The 26,642-nt window shown below is 32.7% G+C and overlaps 1 protein-coding gene across 1 annotated transcript in view; it reads right to left on the bottom strand.

Moving 5' to 3' along the window:
- Nucleotides 1–14,146: 14,146 nt before the first annotated feature.
- The window catches only part of TMEM232 (transmembrane protein 232), a 217,906-nt gene continuing 205,410 nt past the window's right edge, over nucleotides 14,147–26,642 (bottom strand). The window contains exons 12-13 of the mRNA XM_044657626.1: nucleotides 20,195–20,285; nucleotides 14,147–14,407 (exon numbers count right to left, since the gene is read on the bottom strand). Of these exons, the coding sequence (XP_044513561.1) occupies nucleotides 14,147–14,407; nucleotides 20,195–20,285 (352 nt within the window). The remainder of the gene's footprint in view (nucleotides 14,408–20,194; nucleotides 20,286–26,642) is intronic.

The raw sequence follows: 26,642 nt of genomic DNA, 5'->3' as shown, positions 1-26,642 counted from the left end.
TTAGACATCATATTTCAAGAAATCACAGAAGAGAAAGGAGAAAGGGACCTGAAACAGAATGAACCTTGAGTGCTGGTGTTAAACATACTCATTCTTTCTTACCATTCTCTTCTTCCTTTAAATGAGGGGGTGGGAATCAGTGTAAAGGAAAAGTATATGAAAATAGGATGGAAGGAAATATACAATTAATAATCTTAATTATAAGTATGAATAAAATCATTGTTGTTGAGTCATTTCAGTTATGCCTTGACTATTCACAACCCCATTTGGGGTTTTTTTGGCAGAGAAACTAAAGTGATTTTCTACTTTCTTCTCCAGCTACTGTTAAAGATAAAAAAAAACTGAAGCAAACAGAGTTAAGGGACTTGCTCATGGTCAAACAGTGAGTAAGTATCTGTGACCAAATTTGAACTCAGTAAAATAAGTTTTCCTGACTCAATGCCTAACACTCTATCCACCATTCCACTTATCTGTCCCAGGTGATTAACTCACCCATAAAACAGAAGAGGTTAACAAAACAAATTAGAAACCAGAATTTAGTAATATGCTGTTTAAAAGGACATATGGATCATAAATATATTGAAGCATTAAAATACGGGCCTTAAGCAATATATTTTATAATTTCATTGAAGATGTTGCATTCATTGTCTGAGAAAATGTAATAACAAAATAGGTCTAATTAAAAGAGATAAACAGGGAAACTACATTTTGCTGAAAAGTAACATACAGTGAATCACTAAAAATGCACATGTATGCACGAAGCATCTAGATACTTTAAGGAAAAATTAAACAATGGAGAAGTAAAAAGCAAAACTATGATAATAGGGGATGCTAGTGTGTCATTTTCATACCGAGATAAATCTAAATCATAATAAACAAGGAGGAAGAACATAATACAATTATATAAAACTATAAAATGATACAATTGTAGAGATTATTGAAGGTAAATACAAAGAATAATATACCAGTTGTGCTTGGAAGTTGAGAGTGTCACTTTGTGATTGTTTTATTACCAATTTCAAGGTTTGATTTCATTAAGATTATAGTTTTACAACTCTGAGGTACCACCTCACAGCTTGCAGATTGGCTAGCATGATAGCACAGGAAAGTAATGATTGTTGGAGTGGATGTGGCAAAATTGGGACATTAATGCATTTTTTAAATTGGGATTATCTGTCTCGTAGGTGCTTAGTTCTTTAGAAGCTAAAGCCACGTTGTGACTAATCCTCATTTTTTGGCGACTAGTGCCAGCAGGAATCTGAATTTCTTTTTTTTTAATTTGGTTGAGGATTTTTATCAGAGAAAAAAGTGAGGAGAAAGGGGTGGTATGAGACAAAGCTGGATGGTACAGCTAGATTCCCTCCCATAGAGCCATAGCCAGACAGTGCTAAACTAGGCCAGCAACAGTTTCCTTCCAATAAGATATTGGGTAGTGTACCTAGTCTGCACCAACTAGGTCCACCTGTTCTCCAGGTTACACCCCAGAACAGAGAGACATCTTTGAAAATGGGAGCTAGACTTAGTAGGATAGAGATTCCAATGGATTCTCCTTTGGAAAAATTATTGATTTTTCATGGGACAACAATGAATTACCTGTAGGCAAGGGAATGGATAGGAATAAAACTATCGAATATTGTTTTAATTTATGTAAGATACTCAGGAACTTTTGGTCTAAATTTAGAATTTTTGACCTTCATATTCTAGACAAATCAAAATCTCTTCTAAGAATGATTAACAAAATATGGGAACAGTTAAAATATTTGGTTTATTGGAAAGAATGATCTACTATGATTTTTAAAAAATACAACCAGAGAAAAAATGAGATTGCCCCTTTGGCTCCACCTTCCTATTTCGAGCCTAAAAGAGAATTAGATGAAGGGAAGAGCCAAGGGGAGGAGCCAAGGAGAAGAAATCTGTCCATGCTTTCCCTTTAATAAGCAACCACCAGTGAACTGCTTGGGAAAGCCTAACAAACAATAAAGAAGTGCCCCTTTGGGATCCTAATACATGCTAATTCATGACATTTCCCCAGCTGGAAAAACGTCTCACAGCAATTTACCCAATTATGCTCATGTACACTCTGAGAAGCATTAAGGTGAATCATTATATTGTTTTATGCTGAACATTAGCTTCTGCATCAGTCTTTGTCCACAGTTCTTGATTATAACAAGTTGTGTTTACATTAGAACAATTCTTCTCTTTATTTCATTAGTGCTATTTACTTATTAATAATGATCACAGAGTACAAGAATAGTAATGTTGATAGCTCTAATAAGCCTAAGAAAAGTCATAAGATGCTTATACATGCTTGTATAAGATACCTATTAAATGATGAGATTTACTATTTTATGTTATTTTCCACTTATATGGTCTTGAAATGTGTAAAGTGAAGTTGTAATTTCCTTTTTCTGTTTTGATTCTTACTAGTTTAGGTATCAAGGCTTGTGTTATAAAATGAATTTGGCAAGATATCTACTTTGTGCCATTAAAAAAGTTTGTTATATTTGTAAATTCATATGGTCTTGATATATTTTTTCTTTAGGAGTTCATTTTTGGCCTATTCAATTTCTTCTCCTAGATATGATTACTTAAGGATTCTATTTCCTCTCCTCTTAATTTGAGAAAATTACACTTTTGTGAACATCTGTCCATTTCACTAATTTTATTAACATTGAGTTAAGCAATTCTTAATTTTTTAAATTCTTCTTCTTTGGGCATGGCCTTTTTATTTTTGATACTGGAGATTTGACTTTCTTCTTTATTTCTTTAAATCAAATTTGCCAATGGCTTATATGTTTCATCTCCTAAAAATATTCTACATTTATTAGCTTAGTCACAATTTTTCTTACTTTCAACTCAATTTCTTTCTGGATTTTCAGAAATTCAATGAGTATTTAATTTTTTTAATTACTTTTTTTGTTTTCTAATTGCTTAGTTTGTATGACCATTAAATTGACCTGTTCTTTCTCTTGTTGATAAACTGTTTTAGAGATAAAAACATTTCCCCTAAGTACTATTAAAGGCGTCTCTGAAGATTTAAATGTGTTCTTTTTGTTTTTAATTATTTTAATAAAACTATTTTTCTTTGATTTGTATTATGATCTTTCCATTCATTGGGATTAAGTTATTTAGTTTCTAATTAATCTCAATCTTCTCCCCAAAGACCCTTATTGAATATAGTTTTATTTTATTATGGTACATAAAAGATGTGTTAAATATTTCTGTATTTATTTATTAGAGTCTATGCCCTAATTTTTGGAGAGCCCTTTTGCAACTTTTAAATATTCTCTTTCCTATTTCTATTCAATAATCTCTTGTTTTCATCCTTATCTTTCTCTTATAAAATTCTATTCTTCTTCTTATATTATTACTATACTGAAATTCTAATTCTTATTACATATTATTCTTTCTTTGTTTTTTGGTTAGATTTACCTAAGATTGAGAAAGTTAAAATGAGATCCTCCTCTATTATAGTGTTACAATCTATTTCTCCCTATAAATAATTTAATTTTTCCTTTAAGTAATTTGAATGCCATTTTATACTAGTTTAGAATTTATATTCATTGTCTCTACTTTTTAGTTAATTTTTTACCTTTACTATCTGTATTGTTTCCCTATTTATCACTTTTAATTAATTCTATTTTTATTGTTACTTTGTCTGAGATCATGATTCATTCCTTTTTTCATTTTGCTTTAGCTGAATCATAGTAGTTACTCCTTATTTTGATTATGATGATATATTTTTATTTTCAAAAATTTTTTCTTACAAATGCTATGTTTCTAATCCATTCATCAATTTTGTGGGGGAATTCATCCGATTAATAATTCATAGCTTTAATTATTAGTTAGGTTTCTTTTTCTCCATCCTGCTCTTATATTTTTTCTTTTTCTTCTCCTGGTTTCCTGACAATTCTTCAGAAATTTGTTTTGCTTCATATTAATCCCTCCCTCTTAATCTACTTTTCCCTTAACCACTTTTCCTCCTGTTTTCCTATTGAGTAAATGTAACCAACTGGGTGTGTGTGTGCATGTGTACATAAGCATGTGTATGTTTCCCTCCTTTGACCAGTCTATATGAGAAAGTTCTATAAGCATCCATTTTTCCCCTTACCCCAAATAGCTCCTTTTGCCTATTTGTACAGGTCAACCACTACACGCCAATTATATCAGATAAAAATTTCCCCATTTTTCCTATCCTCCCCACCTCTATAATGTATTCCTCTTCCCTCTTTCTATTCTTAATGCTTAATATCATCAAAAACAACAAAATCACTCCCAAGCACTGTGGCTAATTAGATTCTCTCTATGATCACTGACAGTGATAGAGGTCTATGAGGATACATATATTATAGCCCTGTATAAGAATATTAACAGTTTAACTTTGTTCAAGTCCATAAGATTGTTCATTATTTTTTATAATTTTCATGACTCTTGCCTCCTCTCTATGTATTTAAACTTTTCTATTCAGTTTTGGTCTTTTCATCAGGAATTCTTGGAAGTTCTTTAGTTCATTAGAACTTTTTTCTATTTTCCCTCTGTAAGATTATTATTTTCTGGGAAATTATTCTTGATTGTTAACCAAGTAAGTCTTTAGCAATCTCTTATTCCAAACTCTAAAAGCAGCTCCTTTTGTAGTGGCAAAGAATTGGAATCTAAGGGGAATGCCCACCAACTGGGTAGTGACTGATCAAGTTATGGTATCTGATTATAATGGAATATTACTGTTCTATAAAAATGATGAGGAGGATTATTTTAGAAAACCTGGAAAGACTTACATGAATTGATGCAAAATAAAGTGAGCAGAACCAGGAGATTATTTTAAAGAGTAACATATTGTAAGATGACCAACTGTAAATGGCTTAGCTAATATCAATAATACAAAGATCAAAGAAATTTTAAAGGATCATAATGAAAAATATCCACCTCCAGAGGAAGTGGAGTCTGAATACATATTGAAGCATTTTTTTTACTTTATTTTCTTCATTAGGTATGCATGTATACATATATATATATATATATATATATACATATACTTAAGTATATATGAAAGAGATTTCTATATTTGTCTTTTTTTTACAACACAATCAGTGTAGAAGTATGTTTTTGTTACACAGGCATTACCTAGATCAAATTGTTTGATGTTTTACGGAAGGGGGAAAATAGAGAGACAGGAGGGAAGAAGGGAGAGTTTGGGTGCTTAAATTTTTAACAAAATATAAAAATTTTTTTTGCATGTAATTGGGAAAAATAAAATAGCATTTAAAAAAAGAAAATGTCTTAAAAAACATAAGTAGCCAAATGGTAAAAGAATCAGAAGAAGAACTCCTTAATTGATATAGAGCAAAAAGAGCAGAACCAAGAGAACTGTTGTACACAAAGACTGATTGATACAATGTGGCACATTTGAATATAATGAACTTCTCTACTAGTAGTAATGCAAAGATCCAGGGCAATCCTGAGAGACTTGTGAGAAAGAAGGTTATCCACATCCAGAGAAAAAGTTGTGGGTGTAGAAATGCAGAAGAAAAACATATAATTTATCACAGTGCGATGGGTATATGATTGGGGATATTGACTTTAAATGATCACTCTATTGCAAATATTAATAACATGGAAATAGGTTTTGAACAATGTTATGTGAAAAACACAGTGGAATTGTTCATCAGCTACCAGAGGGGGGAGGAAAGAAAGGAGAGAAAGAGTACGAATCATGTAACCATGGAAAAATATTCTTAATTAATTAATTGAAATAAATAAACAATTTTTTTTAAAAAAGAGCAACTCCTTAAAATCAAGATTGACCAAATGAAAAAACATATACAAAAACCTGCCGTATAGAAGACCTTCTTAAAAAGTAGGATTGGCCAAAAGGAAAGGAAATAAGTAAAATAGCTCAATGAAAGAAATAATTCCTTAAAAATTAGAATTGAGCCAGTGGAAGCTAATGATTCCATGAGACATCAGAAAACAATAAAAAAGAATGAAAATAGTAGAACATGTTAACTATCTCATCAGAAAAACACTTGACCTTAAACATAGATCAAGGAGAAATAATTTAATAATTATTGGACTACCTGAAAGCCATTATCCAAAAAAACCCATAGTATTTCAGGAAATTGTCATGGGAAAACAATTCTGATATCCTACAATTGGAAATTAAAAGAAATTTCAAAACAAAAACTACTGGGAATTTTATAGTCAAATTCTAAAGGTCAAGGAAAAAATATTGTAAGCAACCAGAAAGAAACAATTCAAATATTGTTTGGATGTCCACAGATTTTGAGTGAAAGGAATCTGATACTCTGGAGGGCAAAGGAGCTAAGATTAAATCCAAGAATAGCCCACTCAGCAAGACAGTATAATCCTTCAAGGGGCAAAAATGGATATTTAAAGAAATAAAATAATTTCAAGTATTCCTGATCAAAAGACCAGACCTGAATAGAAAAAAAAATTTCTTTCAAATACAAGTCTCAAGAGAAACATAAAAATGTAAAAAAGAGACATCAGATTCAGTAAGAATAACTGTTTACCTCCTACATGTGTGTGTGTGTGTTTGTGTGTGTGTGTGTGTGTGTGTGTGTGTGTGTGTGTGTGTGTGTGTGTGAATATGCCTAAGAATTATAAGACCTCAGGTAAATTCTCCCAGGGCAAAAGTTAGATTCTGAATGTCAGTGAAACATCTATGATTGTACCATTTAAAAAATGTCTTGCTTTGAGATACATTGAATGGCATTCTTATTGACACGCAAGAGTTAACAAGCCTCACAAAGCATATGATTTAGAGCCAAGGAATAAGCACACATTAGTGGTTCAATCATACTGAATACTAAATACAGCCTGGGAGTATGAACATACTCTCCACACATAATAGATCTCAGTAAGTTCTCCCAAACCACAGAATACAATGCCTAGTCCAGATAAAGAATGACTGCATAGCTAAGATCATCTTTTCTTTGTTTTATTATCTCACTATTTCTTCAATAAATGTAAATCACTCATTTATTTTCCTATGAATGCTGAACTGTGCCAATAGCTAATAAACTTATCTACACTATTTTTCCAAGTTTTCTCACTGTTTCTCATCTCATTTTCTATATTCTCTTGTGACAGTATTTTTGAATGTCACCCCCTAGCTAAGTATACACAGCCCCAAATCCATTCCCTCTTCAGTGGTAGATTTAAGAAAACATTTAGTTTCTACTGGGAGTAGTGATAGGTTCCAGATTCAAACAAGATACTTTCAACTACCCAAGTTATGTGATATATTTGAATATACGCATTTAAGTATCTGAATAGTTATAATAATAATAAAGATTGTAGCTTATCCATTTTGGCCTATCCTGTGGGACTCATGTCCTTGTCCTTCCATAAATTTTTCAGTGTCCTTTCAACACAGCCTCTGATTTTTTCCTCACCTCCTCTCCCAGAGAGATAGGATGATTTGCCAAGATTACACAAATAAGCAAGTATTTTCCATCATGTTTTCTGATATCAGATTCCATTACAACATAGCTGCCTCACAACCCCAATTTTATTCAGTCTAGTTTCTCAAGGAGTTATCCTATCAGATTCTATCTCTGAGGAGATTACAATAGGGCATGAGATAGGAAAGCTCTCTTTGTCTTTCTGATCAGGAAAAGTTGATGGCAAAGACAAAAAAATACATTTTATCTTTTAATTTTTCCAAATTTTGAAATTCCAAAATTGTTACTTCATTAGAAAAGAAATTAATTTTAAGGATTATTGGTTACCAAGTATTTTTAATGATGAATAATATAAAAGTTCATTAGTTGGTCCTTAAGCAAAGAATAAACTGAGGAAGTATTTAATTATTCTTGAAGGAACTCTGAATAGAACCATTCTTTATATTCAAGTTATAAATATCACTGTCCTTCAGAATGTTGCCTTCCTTCTACATGAGTCCTTACCCTATTTTTGGGAAAAAGAAAAATTTTGGCTCATTGGGCTCTCTCTGCTGAAGAAGAAATATGAAAATTGCAACTCTTTTTTTTAACCAGCCATGTATCAAATATATCAAGCAGGTGGTTGCTAAATCAGGCTTTCATCATTAGGACAGAAGGAGTTTATTTGACTCCAGCCCTTGTAAATAAATTCTCTTGATCAAAAAGCTATCTTCAAACTAATTTTAATAGGTATCTATTTTAATTAAAGTGGGTATTGAATATAAAAATGACTCCCCTAACTTGTTTTCTCCCCCTCCCTTTGGGATTTCACTACTATCACTTAAATAATTTTCCAAGATATATAGAAAACCAGTAACTGGTAAACTCTCTTTCAGGGTTGAAATACCATTTGTAAGGCCACAGTGTTTTCAATTGTAAAAAATGGAAGTAGGGTTTTTGGTTGGATGTTAATATTTAAATGAGTGGTCACCAAGGAATTGAATAAATATCAATTCCTAAAATGATTTTAATAATTTATTTATAAAATATAGGAGAGAGTGAAAGTAGAGAGATGAGAAGAGGGTAGAGTAGGAGATCTAGCTAAACAAACTAGATTCTGTATTCAAGGCTCCAGAGGTCCCATCCAGAGGGCCTAAAAGTCAAGTAACAAGGGTTTTAGCCACAAGGGCTTCTCCCAATCAAGGGAGCCTCTGGAGGCTAGTACCTCCAGGGAAGCTAAGGTAGTCAGCCTTTTTCACTCACCATGAGTTCTAAGGGAGAGGTTTAAGAACAGTCTCACCAAGGTCTCAGGTCTCAGGTCCAGCAAGCAGCATCTCCAACTCGACCTTCAAGAATGAACAAGAACTTCCTGACAAGAAGTTATCACACTACAATGATAATGATAACAATTTTTAAGAGTTACAGATATCATTGTTCCATATAGGAACATATGCCATTAGACCTTATTGAAGTCCTTAAATTTTTTCCCTTTCTTATTTACCTTTTTATGTTTCTCTTGATTTCTGTATTTGGACATCAAATTTTCTGTTTAAGTCTGGTCTTTTCTTCAGGAATGCTTGGAAATCTTCTATTTTACTAAATGATGATACTTTTCCTTGCAAGAATATTGTCTGTTTTGCTGGGTAGTTGATTCTTGGTTGTAGACCCAGTTCCCTTGTCTTTCAGAATATCATATTCCAGTGATGGGCAAACTATGTGCCACAGGCCAGATGTGGTCCCATGAAATGTTCTACCCCACCGGGAGACATTATTTCTAATCTCATGAATACAATGAATAGTATACAATACAATGAAACTTCAAAAAGTCACTTTAGAAACAAACTGACAGATGAGCATTTCCTTTCCTTTGGCCCCCTCTTTAAAAAGTTTGCCCATCACTGTCATATTCCATGCCTTGCAGTCCTTCAGTGTGCATGCTGCCAGATCCTGTGCAATCCTGACTGGGGCTCCATGATATCTAAATTGTTTCTTTCTAGCAGCTTGCAGTATCTTCTCCTTGTCCCGAGAGTTCTTGAACTTGGGTATAACATACCTGGGAATTGTCATTTGGGAATTTAATGCAGGAGATAGTCTGTGGATTCTATGTCTATTTTGCCCTCTTGTTCAAGACTATCAGGGCAGTTTTCTTGGATAATTTTCTCTAATATGATTTTTAGGCTTTTTTTTTTTTTGGTCATGACTTTTGGTTAGACCAATAATTCTTAAATTGTCTCTCCTGGATATATTTTCCAGGTCAGTTGTTTTCTCAATGAGGTATCTTATATTTTCTTCTATTTTTTCATTCTTTTGATTTTTTATTGTTTCTTGGTGTCTTGTGAAGTCATTAGCTTCTAATTGCTCAGTTCTAATTTTTAGACTGAACTTATTCTACAACCTTTTGATTCTCCTTTTCCTTTTGGTCCATTTTTCTTTTCAAATTCTTCTCTTTTTCCAATTTTTTTGCCTCATTTTCCAGTAGGTCAATTATGGTTTTTAATGCCTATGCCTCTGTTTCCAGATGATCTATTTTGCTTTTTAGGCTACAATTTTCCTTTTGCCATTTTTCTTCAATCTCTCAATTTGATTTTTAAATTCCTTTTTGAGCTCCTCCAGAGCCTGTGTCCGATTCCTTGTTTGTTTGTTTTTTGAGGCTTTGCTTGATGTTCCCTGGCTTCAGTCCTCCTCTATTGGTTATGTTCTTTGGTCCTTATTGGTATAGAAGCTTCAATTGTAACTTTTTTTCTTCTTTACTCATTTTACTTACTTTTAAAAATTTCTTTTTCCTACTCTGTGGACTATAAACTTACCTATCTGTTGATTTAATGAACCAGAATGTTTGAGCTGCTATGCCCTGAAGCTGAATCTTTTCTTTTCTCAATTTTCTGCTAATATACTGGATTCAATTGGTTGAGCTAACCTGCTGAGCTAGCCTGCCCTGGGGCAAATTCTTTACTGTAGCCATTGGGGCTGAAGGCCACATGTCCACTCCCCCCCCCATCCTCCCAAGTTCCTCTCTGCTAGCCATTGTCAGAGTCTTGGACCTCTCATGATGGGTCAGAGGCATTCCCTTGGGACTGCAGCCTCTGTAAGGGGCTCACACAGCCAGTCTGGTCTTATTGTAGGTCTCCGTGCAGTGGGCAAGGGGAGGGTATTCAGCCAGCCATCTCTCCCTTATTCTGTTAAAATAGACTCTTTGTGCCTACCTTTCCATCTTTGTTCTGCAGGAAAGTCCCATGACTTCTTATTGGGCTTGGATTTCTGTTTTCTCTGAGGAGCATTTTCAAGATTGGTATAGAAGGACTGCTGGAGAGGTTTGGGACTTTGTTGCTCCTAAGCCACCATCTTTGTTCTACCCCACTGTTTATTAATTATATTAAAATACGCAGATATTTTCCTCCAACCCTCTCCATCCTAGTGAAAACATCATTTGACAAAAAGTATGTGTATATAAAAACCTATGTCTTTTATGTTTTGATTTATCAGTTCTTTCTCTGGAGTTGAGAATTCACAATTTATTCATCAAACAATAATTCTGTAGCTTATATAGTGTTCTCACGGTTCTACTCATTTTATTTTTCATCTTTTCAAGTAGATATTTTAAAAATTAACCTGTTTATCATTTCTAACTGCACAATAGTATTCCATCACAATAATATACTACAACTTATGAAACCATTCCCCTATTGATGGCCATCCCCTCATTTTCCAGTTTTTTTGCCACCAAAAAGAGAGCTGCTATAAATACTTTAGAGCAGATAAGTTCCTTTCCTTTTAACTTGATTATCTTGGAAAACAGCACCAACAGTGGTATTACTGGATCCAAGAGTATACACAGCTTTACAACTCTCTGGGAATAATCCCAGACTGTGCTCCCCAATGGTTGGATCAGCTCTCAGTTCAATTAAGCATTTTAGTGTTCTCATTTCCCCACATCCATTCCAATGTGTTATTTTGCCTTTTTATCATTTTAGTAAATCTGATAGGTGTGAAATGATACCTCAAAATTGTTTTGATTTACATTTCTCTAATCAGTAATGATTCAGAGCATTTTTTTCATATGACTATAAGTGGCTTTTAATTCTTCATCCCAAAAATGCCTGTTCATACCTTTTGACCATTTCTCAATTGGAGAATGACTTTTATTCTTATAAATCTGACAAAGTTCTCTATATATTTGAGATATGACCTCTATCCCACAACCTGTTTATAAAATATTTTTCCATTTTTCTACTTTTATTCTAATTTTGGTTATATTAGTCTTATTTGTATAAAGCCCTTTCAATTTAATGTAATCAAAATTATCCATTTCATATATCACAATGCTCTTATCTCTTGTTTATTCATAAATTGCTTTCCCATCCATAAATATGATGAGTAATATGTTCTCTGTTTTTCTAATTTTCCTGTGATATCTCCTTTTATGTCTAGGTCCATTTTGATCTTATTTTGGGAAATGGTGTAAAATATTGGTCTATGCCTAATTTCTGCCAAACTGCATCCTAGTTTTCACAATAATTTTTACTAAATAATTAACTCATACTGAAAGCATGGATCATCACTTTTTTCAAATATAAGATTTCAATAATCTTTTTTAGTCTTATGTCTATTCTGTTCCATTAATCTACCTTTCTATTTTTTTAGCCAGTTCCAGATCTGAAAATTACTTTTTAGCACAATTTAAAATCTGGTACTTGTTAGACCTCTTTTCTTAACATTTTTTTTCATTAATTCCTTTGATATCCTTGACTTTATCATTCTTCCAAATGAATTCTGCTATTATTTTTCTAGCTCAGTAAATTTCTTTTTTGATAATTTAATTGGAATACATTGACTATGTAAATTAGTTTAGGTAAGATAGTCATTATTTTATGATCAAAACTGTTTTAGCAATTGATTATGTGTTGCTTTAAACTTTATGAGACAGTTCATTTCAAAATTTATGCAATTTAATGGAATTCAAAGGAAATCAGCATAAGATTGACTTATAAAATAACTTCAAATGGAGATTTAACTGAAGTACTCCAACTAGAGGAAGAGCTAATCTACTGTTCTTCTAGAAAGAGAAAAAAATTAAAATTGTATGTAAATTAGAAGAAAATCTTTCTCAAGTTGAGGAGAATTTAGATATAGAAGAGATCTGCCATTTTGTTTCTTATCCTTCTAAGTGTAGAGAAAGTTTTAGGAATTAGAGTGAAAGCTCTTTAAGAGAAGAAAAAGTACCAATTATTGAAGGCAGAAGCATTTTGAGGCCAAGACAGCCAGACATAAATTATTTTATACATACATATGTATTACATATATGTGTATGTATGTATATGTATATAAATTTATATATGTCTGTAGAGACAGAGAGGGGGTGTTATAAAAAAATCAACTTTTGATCAACTAGAGTGACTTTTTATGAGTGTTTGGATTGGCTGAGGAAACTTTATAATAATATTTGTATCCTTGATAAAATGAGGGAGCTAATTTGGAATTCAGTATGAGCCTGGGGTATCCTGGCCAATTCTGATTCAAGATCAATTATAAAGAAAAATTCTAAACAAAGTGTTTGTGATACATTAGGCTTAAATAAATTAATAAGGACTAGTAAAGATATTAAGTTATATTTAGGTTATTTTTTGTAAAATGCAAAATTTAACTATTTTAATAAAGATATGTTTTTAATATGTAGAAGTCTAGAAATCTTATGATTGAATGTCTATTAATTATTTTTTAGAATTTTTAAAAAAAATTTTAAACCCTTAACTTCTGTGTATTGGCTCCTAGGTGGAAGAGTGGTAAGGGTGGACAATGGGGGTCAAGTGACTTGCCCATGGTCACACAGCTGGGAAGTGTCTGAGGCTGGATTTGAACCTAGGAACTCTCATCTCTAGGCCTGACTCTCAATCCCCTGAGCTACCCAGCTGCCCCTCTATTAATTTTTAACATTCAAGATGTATGTGAATTTCTTTTTCCAACCTCATAGCCATTAAACAATACCTTATAAAATAAAACCTATAATTCAGATAGTATATTCATTTGAAGATCCATGATGTCCCTGAGAAGTTTTAAGATAAGATTATCATCTCCATTTTACAGATGGAAAAGAAATGTGAAATCTTCCTTAAAGCCCAATCTTAGGTTCTTTCCATGAGAATTATGTATCAGAGAGTGAAAGAAAACATAAAAAGCTGTTTAAACTCCTGGTTACTCTTTGATCATCCTAGGTCATCTTTATAGCCACTCCAAACAAGTTAAAATAATTATCCATCAGCAGCCTCACACAGTGTACAGTGAAGACCAAAGTTAGCTTCCAACAATAAGTCTATTCTTGCTTAGCTGCACTCATTCATTTTAAAAAGAAAAATTCAAGATATTCAGAAAGGTGTTTATTTTGGAATACAAAATCCAGATATGAGTGAGGTATTTTATTCTTTTATTATTTATCACAAGAGCAATGCTATTTTTTCCTTTTATTTTTAAGAGATAATTCAGATGTGGCTTATTACAAAATTATGATTGTTCAACATGTAATTATCATGAATACTAACCACTTCTGCTTTTATGTGAACAAAATCTACAGAAGGAAGATGAGTTGATAGTCAATTGGAGAAACATTAAGTGAACTCCTGAAAAATTTATAATGAAAAATTTATATTCGGGTGTCATTGTTAAAGAACTGACTCACTAACAAGAATTGAGATATTATCTGTAAAAAATTTGACTTGCAACAGTGATAATGACTTTTAAGTGCTCCCAAGTCACTCACTGCAAAGTTTTCCTATGCAGTATGACTCTTCTACACTTGACTCATCTGATGAACTTCTATCAATTTTTGGCTCAATTTCCTCAGAGGAAGTTTGCTCAGATAGTGCATAGGGTTTGGTTGTCTTATGTACTTTTTCTTCCCTTCTTTTCATCATTTCTCTAAAGTGCTCTGCATCCTCTCTTCTTTGTTGTTTCTTTTGTTGGGCCAGACATAGCTCTTCTAAACAAATTCTTAGCTCCTCATCCTTCTTCCACTGTTGTACACAAGAAAATTAGTTTTATTAAAGAACTGATATATGTGCAAGCACTTTGTTATAAAAACCCAATTTCTTAATAAAGGGATTTCTCAGAGACTATTGACAGTAATGAACTGGGAGAAAAAAATCCCTCTTTCTGGAGCACAGATTCTAATACTGATTTACCCTTTTGAGAAGGTGTCACTTCTTAACAGAAAACAGGAGTGTTTGAAATGAGAATGAGTGAATTATTTTCAATTTTAAAACATTCTTTAGCTTCTGAAAACTACACATTATTTCCCTCAGGAATTTTATATAGCACTCTACTTTTAAAATGAAGATAAATTTAAATTTGGTTAGGAAGACATCTATATTCTTAGAAAGAAAAATTAATTTTTAATTTTCATAAAGAATGGAAATCATTCAATAGGAGAATCTGCTTGGTAGACTACCAATTTTATATTTCTGTATCCCAAGTCTTAGACAGTGATTTCTTCTTTCTTCCTCAATGACAACACTTCCCTAAGAGAGAGGATCTAGTAGAAGTTCTTTTTATTGGCACTAGCAACCTGGCTTCTGAAAAGTTTTATGGGAACAACATAAGGAAGAAGTGTTGGATAGCAGCAAATTCTATTGTGCAGAATCTGTTCTTGGGCCTTATCATTTCCACAGGGCCAAGCTTGTTTAAAATATATTTATTGACATATTCTCTTTTTATGTCACTTTCATTTCTAAATTTCCCCATACCTCCAAGTCAACCCTTATATGAAAGAATAAAAAAGAAAGATGAAAACGAAGTTTCATAAAACCAATACACATAAAACAAATATCTAAGAGCATATGCATTATTCTCCCATCATACACACACACAATTACTATCAAAGTCCAAACTAAAGAGAAGAATTTGAGGTAGGAGGGAGATAAACAAAGGAGCAAATTTCCTATAACTGATAAGAGGATCAGAATCAGACTCTGGAATGCTGATCTCTTCTACCTGCCAGTGTCCTTCTTGACCCACATCACTGTTTTATCTGCCTCTAAAATGCTTTATAGGAAGTGCCAATAAAGTATTTTGGATATTGGTAGGTTACCAGGGAGCAGAGGAAGAAAGAGGTGCTGGAAGCCACTTAGAATGAAGGGTCCCAAAAGTTTAGAAACTCTTTTAAGTAAGGACACATTTTATCAGCTTAAAAACTTAAAGAAGATAGCCATAAGTCAAGGCATAGACTCCCTGGTGGAAAAAAAAGCAGGCTACAGAGTAGAGATCCCTCAAATTCCAAACTGATTTCACTCATGATTAATTGTGATTGGTTGGGAACTCTTAATTTGGAGAGACCAATGTTGTAAAAATATTATTCAGATACCTTATTTTTTGGCGTGTGTAGAAACAGCCTCTTTTCTTCTTAATCAATCATTATTTCTTAACCAACTATTATGCTAGTTATTATTATAGTTAATATGTAGTATATGATATTTAATCACCCAACACTGACTAATTCTCCTGTACAGGAAAAGAGAATGCTTAAAGTAAAGAATTAGACTGTAAAATTGTGTTTATTTTCAAAAATAACAATGAAAAATCAAATCAGTTTTAAGGATGTACTGGAAGAGAATATATTAATACTTATTATAGGTCTATTTTTTAAGTAGTATGAAAAAATAATTTACTACAGAGAGAATAATAAAGAAACAGAAATACAAAGAGATAGAATACTATTGGGTTATATACAAGAGACAAGGACAGTTTTGTTTTAAATATCAACAAACAGGAAAAATAATCAAGAAAATTTAGATGCATCTTGAAAGTTATGCTTTGAAAAGAAGCTGACAAAATTTGTGATGTGTTTTGAAGCACATATGTAGTTTATAGATATATGTATATACATATAAATACACAGGTGTGTGTAGATTATCTATAGGCTATATAGAATCAATATAGACTGTAATCTTGGCCTTACAGTATTTCTTTGATTTAAAAGACTTAATGGTGTTAAATATCTAATGAATTCACAGTATTTTACTTTTATAACCAAAAAAAAAAATAGTTTGCGATAGCAGAATCTGTCCATAAAGGAAATTCAAACTCTAGATTATAGATTTCAAAAGTGTTAAATGGTATCTCAGAATCAAGATAGTAGCCTGAGAAGAGGCAATAAAGCCTACCTCCCCACTCTTCCTCCTCCACATCTGAGAAAGACCAGAAAAAGTCCCAGAGAGTTATTTTTCCAGTCTAGGTTGACTTAGAGAGAGACCAAGATCTATAGACACTGGTGACAAATTCTGATCAGGGGACCAAGTAAATAAGCACAAGGACAGAGAGAGATTATAGAGTGTTCCTGAACTAACACTAGGTACAGAAAAAGTGCCATCTGACAACTCTGTCAACCACTACTCAGTTCCTAGTCATAGATCCAGGGCAAAGAGGAGTCCCAAGCATGAGTTCTACCTGTGTACTGACCAAGAATAAGTTCTAAAACTTAGCAGTGTGGTTCTAATCCCAGGAACAGATCAATAATTAAGTTCTAGTTTTTAAATAAACATGTGAGCCTGCAATGGCATAAGCAGGGCAGGAAATCCCAGAACAAAGGACACCTGGCAGTTCTGCCACTCTGAGCCTCCCGAGGCCCCAAGGATTCCCTACCTTCTGAATTATTTGCACATTAGTATTTTTCTTAATCTCTCAAATCTTGATCTTTTGGAAATTTGGTTTAACTCTTTGTTCTGATCCACAAGCCTGTACTAATTCCCTTCCAGATGACTGTGGCTCCAGTCTACCAGTTTGATCACAAAACAGTCCATCCAAATCCCTTCTCAAAATTGACTAGAGAATGTACTCCAATCTTTTATGTGTAAGAGATGCTTTTAATTTTCACTGTCTTGAAATCTCTTGGGGAGTTAGAAAATGTTTAGCAAAATATCACAATATTTTTAGAAAACAGTAGAGTTATTTGGATTCAGATCTATTTGAATGGCTGGGATCCAAAGTCATTAATAGTTTGATGTCAATTTGAAGAGAGATTTCCAGTGCATTGCATAAATGATTTGTCCTAGGCTATGTGCTATTCAAAATGTTTTTCAAGGACTTAGATAAAGGTATAGATGAAATGTTTATCAAATAGGAGCCAAATATTAATCTTGGAGAAATAATTAATATACTGGACAACAATATAAGAATCCCAAAATACCTTAGCAGAGTAAAATGTTTGATTGAATCTAATAATGAATAGGAATAAATTGAACACCTTTATTTGGGTTTGGAAAAAATCATCTGCATAATTACCTGTGAGAAGCTATAATATATATGTACATTTATATTATTCTAGCTATAAAATACTAATCTAATCTACTTCTTGAATTAGTGCTATTTTTTATAAGAATCTAATTTCTGAGCTCCTTTGATTTCATCTGCTAAATATTCTTATCAACTAAATACCAATCCTTAAAGTTAGCTAGCTCCCAGTGATCATCTTTTGCCCTTGACAAATTAGAAAGGTCATTAATTATTTTGTTCCCTGGAAGATGTAAATGAACTGGGGAAGCAAATGGCCCAATTATTAGATCTATTCATCTATTCTGCTACATGCATATTAATTTCTCCAAAATTTACTTCTGGGGTGGGGGGGACAGGAATTTGAAAGGGGAGAGAGGACAGTAAATTTTTATTAGCTTTTTTCCTTTAACTATCATATAGGTCCTCTGTTAACAACAATGGGTAAGTTTTTAATATAATTCTTGGAATTTGAGGTTTCTAACAGGATAGAATCAGCTATTTAATTATGACCTCATGCCCTGGTTGATAATTTCCTTCATTTTATTTAATTCTGTTCATCTTTCTAAAGAAATAGATAAATTATTGCATTTACTTGTTTAAGAGACTTATAAAATGCCTGTCTACATCTTTTAGATTTATTTTTACTTTATAGGAGATTGGCACACTCATATCTATGCTTTAGACAGCTGAGTGGAGGAGAGTAAGGAGAGGCTTGATTCAGGGAGATTAACTAGCAGACTATCGCAATAATCCAAGCTTGAAAAGATTTGTCTGTACCAGGGTAATGGCAATGTGAGTGGAAAGAAGAGGATTATGTTTATAATATTACTCAGGGTGAAATGACAGGTTGTGACATCATATTAGATATGAAGGGTTCAAGAGAGAGTCAGCAGTCTAGGATAAAACTTAGGTGGTATCACTGCATGACTGGGTGTCTGGTTGTACTTCAATGGCAATATTGAAAAGAGGGTTGGGTTTGGAGGGGGTAAGAAAATGTCTAATGATATTAGGCATGTTGAGTTTAAGATATCTTTAATCACTACATGACATTCAGTTCAAGATGCCTAATGGACAGTTCGAGATGCAAGCCTGTAGATCAGGAGAGGAGTTAGGGTTAGACAAATAGATCAGAGAGTCATCTGCATAAAGGTGAAAAGTGAAATCACCACAGCTGATGAGATCACCAAGGAAAATAATATAGAGAGAGGAGAGAAGAGATCTGAAGAGAGAAACTTAGGTGATCCCACAATTAGTAGACATAACCTAGGTGAAAATCTAGTAAAGAAGACAGAGTAGTAAGTGAGTCATCTGGTTAAGTTAATAAATATTCATATTTATTTATGTTGTTTGCCAGAAATACAAAGAAATACATAGTCTCTGCTCTCAAGACTTCACAGTAAAATGGAGGAAACACCTTGCAAACAATTCTGTACAAATGAGTTTTATATAGGGTAAATTTGAAATAATCATTAGAAACATGGACTAGGAGAAGATAGGATAAAATTTTAGCTGGGCCTTAAGCATGGAAGCCAAGAGGGCAGAGATGAAGAAAGCAAGAATTCCAGGCATGGGGAACAGACAGTGGAAATGTCAAGCATTTGGAGAGAAAGTATTTTGTTCAAGGAATATCAAGGATGCCAGTATCACTGGAATTATAAAATACTTGGTAGAGTATGGTATAAGAAGACTGGAAAGGTAGAATATCCTGGTCATTAGAGTTTATTGAATAGGAGAGTAACATCAGTTCTTTTTTTTTCTTAGGAAATTTTAAATTTTAATTTAATTTAATTTAATTTAACTTAAAATTTAGGGGAAAATTTAACTCTTAATTTGATATTTTAAAAATTTAAATTTTAGGAAAAAAAATTCAATAACTAAATGAAAGATGGACTAGAGTGGAAGAGATTTATGACAGGCTAATGCAATGGTACAGGCATGAGGTGATGCAGACCTGCACTATGGTGGTAGTAGTGTCAGAGAAGAGAAAGTGGTGTATGCAACAAATATTATGAACAAGCCTTGGCATCAGATGGTCCATGGAGTAGGGGTAGGGTATAAAGAAAGTGAGAAGAGAAACTGATACCTACTTTGAAAGCCTGGATGACTAAGGAGATAATTATACCTTCTACAATGATAAGGAAGTTAGGACAAAGGGAGATTTGGGTTGGAAAGATAATGAATTCAGTTTTGTACATAGTGACTTTAAGAGGCCAACTGGACATCCAATTTAAAATGTCTGCAAAAAGATTAGGTCTAGATTTGAGAATTAGCAGCATAAAGATGATGATTGAATTTGTTGGAATTGCTGAGATTCCCCAAGTGAAAAAGAATAGAAAGAGAAAGGAAGGACAGAGCCCTGTGCAACAGTAGTAGTAGTAGTAATAGTAGCAGTTGTTGTTGTTGTTGTAGTAAAGTTTTCTTACACATTTTCTATCTATCTATCTATCTATCTATCTATCTATCTATCTATCTATCTATCTATCTATCCATCTATCTATCTATCCACATTACTGGTATAAGAAAGTGAATATTACCTGGTTTTCAACAAGAGCTCTCAATGCCGCATTTCCTCTGGTAATGACATCTGGATAGGGATAGATTATTTCTCCTACCTGAGGTCTTTCCCTTCAGACACAAAACACAAAATTATGAGTGAGGATATTCATTATCACTAGAATATTTCTTTATACTATAATTCACATATTAATATTTTCATTACACACAATTAGCAATAAATATTTATTGAATAGGATCACAGGTCTATTGTGCAATCGAGGAGCATGTGTAGTTTTTGTATTTGACTTGAATTAGAGAACAACCAAAAGGAAAGTTATATATATATATATATATATATATATATATATATANACTCTAGATCCCAGATTTTATCGACTGCATTGCATATAGACCTGGGGGAAATAATTTGGACAATGAAGAGCTGTGGTTAAATATAAAAGGCCTTCTCAGCAGTCCTGCAAATAGCTACAGGTTCTGAAGTTTAAGTCTCAACCACCTGGGAGAGTATAATAGTAATTATAATTTATTGCATGCAGTTTTAAGTTTTTTTATCAATGTACATTTGTGTCTTTATTATGATAAGTGCTTATTTTGTATGGAATAAATAAAGAGCTATCCTAATATATGATTTGTCCAAATCTTCATGAACTCATATATAATAATACATATACAAATGCATATAAATATATAAAATAACAAATGGCTATTTAATTATTAGGTAGTAATTATATATATATATATAATGGTACCTGCCAAATTTTTGTGTGAACATAATAGTATTCACACTTTTAAATATAATCCTTTCCTATTCCTTGTATGTAAATTTTCATTTTGTTGAATAAATGAATACTATAATAGTAGCTATTATTATTTATTTAAGAAAAACCTTCAGGCAGTCAAAAATACAATTTTTTTTCCTGAAAGGTTCTGTCTTCTAAAACATCTATATTTTCATTGTTAAGTTGTCTCTCAAAAGCAACAGTCTCATAATAATGACAAGCCACTGTTAATTTACCAAACCAGCACCCGTCAAATTAATTTATTAGATCGACATGCTCATTTGACTTAATAGAAAATAGCACTGTAATAAAACATCATCAAGGGATTAATATCTTCTTCTCTGAAAATGAAAGTCTTTGACTTAATATTTTATTAAGTAGCAGGAGACCATTATCTTGTGACAACATTCAATTTAATTGACATCTCAAATATATTCTTAATACCGTTTATGTTTATTTTTGTGTAAAATGGGAGACTTCGAAGAGGCATTACTCTCATGAAAAGTACTCATTATTGCATTCCAAATAGCTTTCCTGTATGACATGCTTTAGTCATAAGAAACTATTGATGTGTTCCCTCTTTCTCTACTCACAACAAAGCTGCTTCTGTACCATACCTGAGGCTTTGCTTATTAGAATCATAAGTTTCAGACCAATTTTTTGTTGTAGTTGTTGTACTATATCTTACTTTCCTTTGTTTACTATAAGTCTGATTTCTGAAATCCTAGTAAAATATTTAAAGGTAAAAGTAATTTTCTAGATTTAATCTGAAATATTAACTATCTATCTAAACTTATTCTTGCACTGGAAAACAGATCTCATATTTTAGTAGGAAATACTGCCTTCAGTCCATCAACAGCCCAGGCACACAGAAATTGTATCAATATACATGCATGCTAAATGGAACACTGACACAATTATCCCCATAATGGGTGAATGAAAACCACTTTTATTTGATATATTTACATATTTGAGGCAAAATTCATTTTCTTTTGGCTTAAATTATCTAGATAATAGCCACAGTTGTGTTGCATTAAGTATGTACTGAAATAGTTTTAATGTGTATACCAAATATTAAGACAATTATAAAAATGAAAAGAAATTTATATAATTTTTATGGCATTAAAATTGAAAGTCTATGTAAAAGATGAGGTGTTGAGATAATTTTCCAATGTTTATATCATAATGAGATGTTTTGGATTTACTGAAGTCTTAAAATGACAAAGTATACTTTAAAGTATATATCACTGAACTATTTGCATTAAGGTACTCATGTAACTGAATTTCTTATGTCTGAGGAAGTTCTGAACTGTTTTTGCCTAAGCAATGTTATATGTTTTCATTAATCAGCAAGTAACATAAAGGAGGCATCGAGTTTTATCTTAGTTTATTTGTGATTTGGAGTCCTAGAGATAATGAAGTGAAAATTGATGCCCATGTATGAGACTGGATTCAACTGATGAAGGAAAAGATCATTTAGGCTCTGGCAAAGTCTATGGACTGCCATAGAATTCAGCATAATTGAGGAATTTGACAAGTACCATAAAGGGAAACTAAAACATCTTTTTCTTTCTTTTTGGTCTCTTCTTTTCTTTTTGCTTCTTGGGTGTGGTTACTTGATTTAGCCAAATCTTTTGGTAACTGATTCTGTTTCACTATATGCAGTTGTAACTAGTTATAAAGTAAGGAATTTTTTTGTGAGAGATATTTCTTGCAGGTGTTATTTATATAGTTGAGATGAAAAGTAACTGAACTCACTATCTCCTTTCTCCAAACCCACTATTTCTCTTTATATCACTTACACCCCAAATCTCAGGTCCTTATAATCAAAGCCATGCTATTTCCAGTAGCAATGTATGACTAAGATTTGGAGAATGAGTGCCTCAGAATCAATGACTTCCTATTATGATATTAGAGAGTTTTTGAGAATCCCTCAGACAGTTAGGAAACCAAATCAGTTAATAAACTAATTCAGACTATTCACCAGAAGATCTAATATTGAAGCTAAAGCTTGAAAAGATAGGATTCACTGGAAAAGATCTTGATATTGGGAAAGATTGAAAGCAAAAGAAGGAAACAGTAGATGATGAGATGGATAGATAGCACTATGGAAACAAGGAACATAAACTTGGACAGACTTTGAAAGATAGTGGAAGACAGAAAAGCCTGAAATGTTTTAGACCAAAGGGTCCTGAAGAGTAGGACAGGACTGGATGTGAAGACTTCCCCTAGTAGAATGGGCAGATGAGAACAAATTTGTTCCAAAGGCCATGAAGGTGACTGAAGCAGTAGTTAGGGAGTGTGTAGTGCCTTCATCAAACATGGAAGATCATCCATTGCATCCAAGAACCAATTGTTCTGACTTTTGTCTTGCCACTGGATTTCTTTGACTCTGGAGAGAGTGAGGTGATGACTTTGTTCAACTCTTCACCTAAATCCAACTCATGTGCAAGTCAAGACATTACTTTGGAATGTTACTGGTCCTCTTTGAAATAAAAGATGAACAACAATAATAATTATAGACTCCAAGTAAGGAATTCCTCTTTTCAATGACCATCAATACTTACTTTGTAGTGTTAGAGAGTTGCCTGAAAGAAAGTTTATATTTTTCCAGAATGACATGGCGAGTATGTGCCAGAAGGTGAGACTTGAATTCAAGTCTTCCCAAATCTGAAATTGCTCCTTGAATAGGGTTTAAAATGACTTTTTTTTTAAACCCTTAATTTCGGTGTATTGTCTCATAGGTGGAAGAGTGGTAAGGGTGGGCAATGGGGGTCAAGTGACTTGCCCAGGGTCACACAGCTGGGAAGTGGCTGAGGCTGGGTTTGAACCTAGGACCTCCTGTCTCTAGGCCTGACTCTCACTCCACTGAGCTACCCAGCTGCCCTAAAATGACTTTTTAATATAACATACTTCGACAATTCTGATTTTTGTCACAGTAGATTTATTTATAAATCATCTCTGATATTTTGAAAAAATCTATTTTGACCAACATATTTTGGACAAATTAACAGAAAGCTTTTTCAGAATGGACTAAATCCATCAGAAATACCTTTTCTCTAATCTTGAACTTATTAGTATTATGTTAGCTAGTAGCTATTCCAAATCCAGGAATCACATCTATTTTTTTTGAGATATCTTTTGTTCTATATTTCAAGGTAAAGTAAAGTATGATACTTCTGTTATCTGTTATCCTTCCACTGCTATTGAATAGCTAGATCAGGGGTCGGCAACCTCTTTGGCCGTGAGAGCCATAAACGCCACATTTTTAAAAATGTAATTTCTTAAGAGCCGTACAGTGCTCACAGTGCGCGTTCCTATAACAGCACCTGAAAAAAAATTGACTTTATGGCTCCTGCAGAAAGAGCCATACCTGGCCCTCAAAAGAGCCAGAAGTGGCTCAAGAGCCATACGTTGCTGACCCCTGAGCTAGATGGACATCAGAACCAACTGAATGACTCTCCAATCACATCTTTCAGAAGAAAGATTTATAATCCTTTCCAGTTTGATTTCAAATCCTATCTTGCTAAGTGAATAGATTTTCCATTTAGAAATCTAGTTTTTTAGAAGCATGCTAATTTTCCTCAACCTTGAAGGAAATAAAATTCTTTATTTTACCTTAAACTTCATGTGGACATATTAAGTAGAGTCTGTCTTGTATCTGTGTATCTCTAGCATTAGAATAGCATTTTGCGCATTGGGTGCTTAAAAATACAGGTATTTGTTTATTGAATTTAATAATGAAATGAACTAGATTATAAACAAAGAAATCTGGGTACTATTCTTGATTCTGCCACTAATATGATTGTCATCAAAATACTTAACAAAGTATTCACTTTATGAGGCTATCTATGTTTTGCTGCTTCTAAGCATTATTGGCCCTCCTCTTGGGGCCTATCTTAGGAGAATGTGGTTTAGAAATGCAACATTTCAACACCCTTTGATTGCATTAGAGAAGCAGTATGGCAGAATGGAAAGCACACCATCAGGACTTTGAGTTTCTGATTCCAGCCTCACCAGTACAGCTCCCACACCTCAGAAATGAGAGCATTTGGCCAAATAATTTCTAAAGCCCTTTTCTGCTTTGAAATTTATTATTTTGTTGTTATCAGGAATATTTGGACAAATACAAACCAGCTTAATTCATTTTTAAAATCATAAAATGGATTTAATTGATTAACAAAAATTCTAGAATATGGCAATAAAGTATAATACGTACACTGAATTTACTATTAAATGAATCAGACTTTCTAGATCTGATTGCCTAGGTTAAGAAAAAAGGAAAAAGAAATTTTATGATATCCTCAGTTTATTTTTTGTTTATAGTTCTACAAGCTAGTTTGCATTAACAATATAAATGGTAGAATAATTTAGTTCTTATTCAGAGAATCAATTTATTAAAATACTGTCCTGAATATAGACATAGTTCCATACCTATCATAGTCACCAAGGTAGTCATTTTTCTGTGGCATATTTCTGATGGCCCAATGATTAGTTGAGCTTTTATTCAAGTTATAATCATTTATATGATTCATTCCATGTACTAAGCTTTCATTCATGGCAGCCTTCACCTACAATGTATGACAACTATTTTAGACCTCAGTAAATCTTCATGTTAATGCTGATCTCAATTATAAAAAGATCAATTAAATGCTATTTATATTTTGTTGTTATTTAATGTAGTATTGCTGTTATCATTCAATCAACATGCATGTATTAATCTCTACTATGTGTCAGGTACTGTGTTAAGCATTGAGAAAATTTTTTTTAAAAGCAACATCCAGTCATAGCCTTCAAGAAATTCATGATCTAAAGGGGAGACAAAATGAAAAAAAAAAGCTTTTTACAGAATAAATAGGAAATAACAGAGAGAAAGGATATGAATTAAGATAAAGGGGAAAATTCCTGTAGAAGATCATTATATCAGTAAACTTTTAGGGGGAAGGTGGAAGAGATGAAAGGGATGGTTTTGTAGGACTTTAAAATCCCAAAAGAATTTTACATTTGATCCTACAAGTATTATGGAGCCACTGAAGATCATTATATCAGGAAACTTTTATGGGAGAAGGTTATTTATTTTGCAAATGGCAATAACTACCCAATTAGTTATTGCCATTTGCAATATAAATAAATCAGAGGATTATAAAGAAAATTATGCCTAGGAGAAGGTGTGGCTTATATAAGCTTTCCTTAGACAGTAAGATAAATGAATTGGCATAATTCATTTTATAATGTGTTCAAAGGCAAGATATGGAATATCATCTCACAGAACATGTGATCATTTGAATATTTCCTCTGATCATTATAAACATAAACAATTAAAGAATTGGAAAGTAGACAGTATGGTGGATTTTTAAAGCTAATTAAACAAAAAAATCAAGAAGAGGATGAAAAATAGAAAAGGATAAACTGCTAGAAAACATTTTCACAAGTTAAAAAGTGAAGACAGTGCATAATAAAGGTGAACATTGTCATCAGATTCTATGAAAAAGATTAAGATGCTATAAAACAACTTAAAAAGGATTTCTATTTATAATTTAAAGTTTTTATATTACTGTCAAAATTATTCTAAAAGGTATCATCTTTAAGGTTAATGTTATAAATGTTTTCAAAATATGTATGCATACACGCAAATGTGTGTGTGTGTGTGTGTGTGTGTGTGTGTGTGTGTGTGTGTGTGTGTGTG

This window comes from Gracilinanus agilis, chromosome 1, assembly GCF_016433145.1.
Source record: "Gracilinanus agilis isolate LMUSP501 chromosome 1, AgileGrace, whole genome shotgun sequence".
NCBI lineage: Eukaryota > Metazoa > Chordata > Mammalia > Didelphimorphia > Didelphidae > Gracilinanus > Gracilinanus agilis.
This window is presented reverse-complemented; position numbering and strand designations above follow the sequence as displayed.